Below are 3807 nucleotides of genomic sequence, written 5' to 3'. Positions count from 1 at the left end.
CATAAGTTGGATATAGAGATCGTTTGATCAGAACACTTTAATAATTTTTAATTTTAAATAACTTTTACGTATTTAATGAAAAAAAAAATGTGTGTTTGCAGTTTGTAATCAGTTTATTATTATGATGTGAGGTATAATATCGCATGATCATACTATTTACAGGTAAACTCACTGATTAATTAGGTAAACCTAGATAAAGTAAATGTAAATGTATTGTAGTCGTATTGCTTTTTTTGATTTGCCACAATAATTGCGTTGCGCTTAGAGGTCGTTTGAACAGATTACCTACATTAATGAATTTATAATGATTTTTTTTCATAATAATTGTTAACTTTTTATCTACTTATTAATTCTGAGTCTAAATAAAAACAACAAGTTTAAAGTACAATAATATTCATATACATCAGTAAATTTATCGAGTAGTGGCGAACGATATTCGTTCAATGACGTTATTCATATTTCTAATAATTACTGTACGTCGCACATAAATATAGATTTATTTTACAAAGAGCTCTAGTGTTTGTCGATCTATCATTCTAACCTTTCATTACTTGTGCGAAACTGTACAAGAAACTTACATTCACAGTTTTTAATAGTCAATAAACATTCAATAATAATTAATTTAAATACATACTAATTTTATATCAAGTCAAAAAAAAACAGTTTAATTCTTATTCAATTTGTGTTTGTGACAATTCATTTTACAACTAATCAAGTGAGTAATATTATAATAATTATAAATAAGTAAGTTATTATTAATATGATGTGAAGTGTATAAGTAATAAACATAGTTTACAGATAATATGTGTTGTAACGATCAAAATCAAACCGTCGATAATCACATTCACAGTTTACGTTTATTAAAGTTATATAAATTATTTCTTCACGTTTCAATAAATTATTCACAGAAATCATACAGAAGATCACGCTGCCATACAATATGATTCCAAACATAAAGTTAATATGTATGTTTTTTTTTTTTTTTTTTTTTAATAATAAGTTATGTTTTAAATATTAATATGATTGATTATAATTAAATATGCTTAATTAATTTCCAAATTTCAGTGAAATAAAAATCAAATGAATAATAAAACATGAAATAATATAATATTTAATATTAAATTTAATTTAAAAATATTAATTCAGTATTTTATGATGTGTTAATATATTTATAATAGGTACTATGATTAATAATATGTGTTATGTATTTACAGGTAGAAAATTATTAATACAATAATTATATTTTATTTTGATTTCACAAATTAACGGTTAAGTTAAATAAACAGTTTAAATCTTAATTAATTGGTGTTTGTATCAATTCATTTTTCAACTACTATTTATTCAACGTAAACGTACAATTTAAGATGTGTACAGTAATCAACCTACTATAATACCTACTATATTATTATGTAAGTTGTGTATCAAATAAAAATAAAGTTGAATAAAAAATAAATATGTCTATCACATAATTTTCAAATTTCAATTTCATAAAAATTAGATGAAGAATAAAACATGAAATAATATAATATTTAATATTAACTTAAATTAAAAATATTAATTCAGTATTTTATGTTGTGTTAATAATAAATTTATAAGAGGTACTATGATTAATAATATGTATTATGTATTTACAGGTAAAAAAATTATGAATAAAATAATTATATTTGATTTTGATTTCACAAATTAACAGTCAAGTTAAATAAACAGTTTAATTCTTAACCAATTTGCGTTTGTACTAATTAATTTTTCAACTGTTAACAAATCAATGTCAACATACATTGGAAATTCAAGATTTTATAAGTTATTAAGTGGTTAATACCTATTGGTACTATAACATGTAAGTATTGAACCAAATAAAATTATTGTTGATTAAAAATAAATATGTCTAACACATCATTTTCAAATTTCAGTGAAAAAAAAAAAAAATGTTTCTGTTTTTTATATACTATATTAAATAGATGAAAATAATATTAATGTTGTAAATAAATGTTTTATATTTGCAGGGAAAAACTGAAAGAAAAAATAATTATAATCAATTTCGAATTCACTAACTATCGACGTACACTAAGGAACTGATTTAATACTTATTATTACAGAAATATCATACAAAAGCTAAAAAAATTGAAAACTGAGTATATTCGTAAAGAGTTTAAAAAAGAGTCAAATTATTTTAAAAATTTTATCGTGTATAGAAAATGCTAATATAAACATTCAGTGAAATTTTCAAGTATTTACAGTCATTCGTTTTTTTAATTACAACAAAATAAGAAAATCGTTACATGAGAAATCGATTGAATATCCAATATTGTAAAATATAAATATTATAAAATTTTAATTTGATTTACTTGTGGACATTTATTTTTTTATTGATAAAGGTAGACAAACTTATGAAGAATCTTGTATAACATTTTCAAATCTTAGATTTAAAAATAAAACTTTTCATGAATTTCTAACTCAAAATAATAATTTACAAATTTTCGTCATTTATACGTATTTTGTAAATATTTGAACTTTAGATGCTTATAAAAAAAATTGTGACTGGATTTTTAATTTTTTTCATGTGCCATTGAAACAATATACTAGAAGCCTCTTCTATTAAGAGCTCAAAATAATTCAAAATATTTGGAAAATGTTATGGTGTATAGAAAATGCTAATATAAAAATTCAGTCAACATTTCATGTACCTACGGTCATTTGTTTAAGAGTTGCACCAAAAACCAAAATCAATTTTCTCAAAAACAGATTTTGCGTAAAAATTTCTGCTTTTTCCTTAATTTTTCTTTTGTTTTTTAATGGCGCTTTTGAAAACTACTGGGAAATTTTTACTTTTGACCCCTTCAAAGTACCAACTAGATTCACTCTTCTATCAGAAAAGATACTGTTGAAGAAAATCTAAGAATTTTTACTGTCTTAAAAAAACACAAATCATTGTAAAATCAATATATTCATCGTTTCACTCAGAATCTAAAATAAAATGTGTTGAATTTAAATTCGATATTCTATATAATTTCGATAAAAGATAATCAGTATGATTAATTAAAATATGTTTTTGTAAAAGACAAACAAATTATAGATATAAAAGTATAAAATATAAACATACTAAATAGATGAATATCAAATGAACTTGTATTAGGTAAAATAAACATTTTCAATTACCTAAAATTTAAAAATGTATAACTTGGTATGTTATGATCAATTAAATTGTATTTAGTAAATATCAATTTATATTTTAAAAAAAAAATAAAAGGTAAAAGATGATAAAATTAAATAGTTATAAAATATTATTTTGCATATAATATTTTAAATGAATTTTATATATTTACACTATTTATACCTATATTTATATTATTTATTATATTTGATTTTTGAATACTTGTTACTTGATTACGTGAATACTTGAATACTTGATTTTCGAGTATTTTTATATACTATATTAAATAGATCAAAATAGATATGATCAAGATACTCATGTTGTAAATAAATGTTTTATATTTGCAGGAAAAACTGAAAGATAAAATAATTATATTTTGATTTTTGAATACTTGATACTTGATACTATAATATAAAATATAAAAAATAAAATGTACAGAATTTAAATTTATAATATTGATAAAAGAACTTTTATAATATTTTTCAATAGATTGTATATTCGTAAAAATTCTCAGGAATTACGTTCTGCAGATATGGTTGATTATGGGTACGACGGATCTAGCGTGCAGATGGCATAGTTCCAGTGACTCCTTGGAGTTCCACGTTACGGGTGTATCTCTCATGAGCTGACTCGTCTCGTGTGTCGCTACAATGATC

The 3807-nt window shown here is 21.7% G+C and overlaps 1 protein-coding gene and 1 long non-coding RNA gene across 3 annotated transcripts in view; one reads left to right on the top strand and one right to left on the bottom strand.

Annotated features, from left to right (window-relative positions):
• The first annotated feature begins 401 nt into the window (after positions 1–401).
• Positions 402–2121, top strand: LOC100574310. 2 transcript variants are annotated; one of them, XR_510461.3, is made up of 5 exons: positions 402–715; positions 792–965; positions 1215–1409; positions 1635–1837; positions 2004–2121. It is a non-coding gene; the product is annotated as an uncharacterized LOC100574310 (long non-coding RNA). The 2 variants fall into 2 exon arrangements; XR_001679013.2 differs by lacking the exon at positions 1215–1409 and having other exon boundaries at positions 406–715.
• Positions 2122–3708: 1587 nt separating this feature from the next.
• Positions 3709–3807, bottom strand: part of LOC100575723 — a 1768-nt gene continuing 1669 nt past the window's right edge. The window contains exon 3 of the mRNA XM_029492058.1: positions 3709–3796. Within this exon, the coding sequence (XP_029347918.1) occupies positions 3709–3796 (88 nt within the window). The remainder of the gene's footprint in view (positions 3797–3807) is intronic.

Source organism: Acyrthosiphon pisum, unplaced genomic scaffold (assembly GCF_005508785.2).
Source record: "Acyrthosiphon pisum isolate AL4f unplaced genomic scaffold, pea_aphid_22Mar2018_4r6ur Scaffold_20708;HRSCAF=21901, whole genome shotgun sequence".
NCBI lineage: Eukaryota > Metazoa > Arthropoda > Insecta > Hemiptera > Aphididae > Acyrthosiphon > Acyrthosiphon pisum.
Note: the sequence above shows the minus strand (reverse complement) of the source record. Positions and strands in the feature narration are given on the sequence as shown.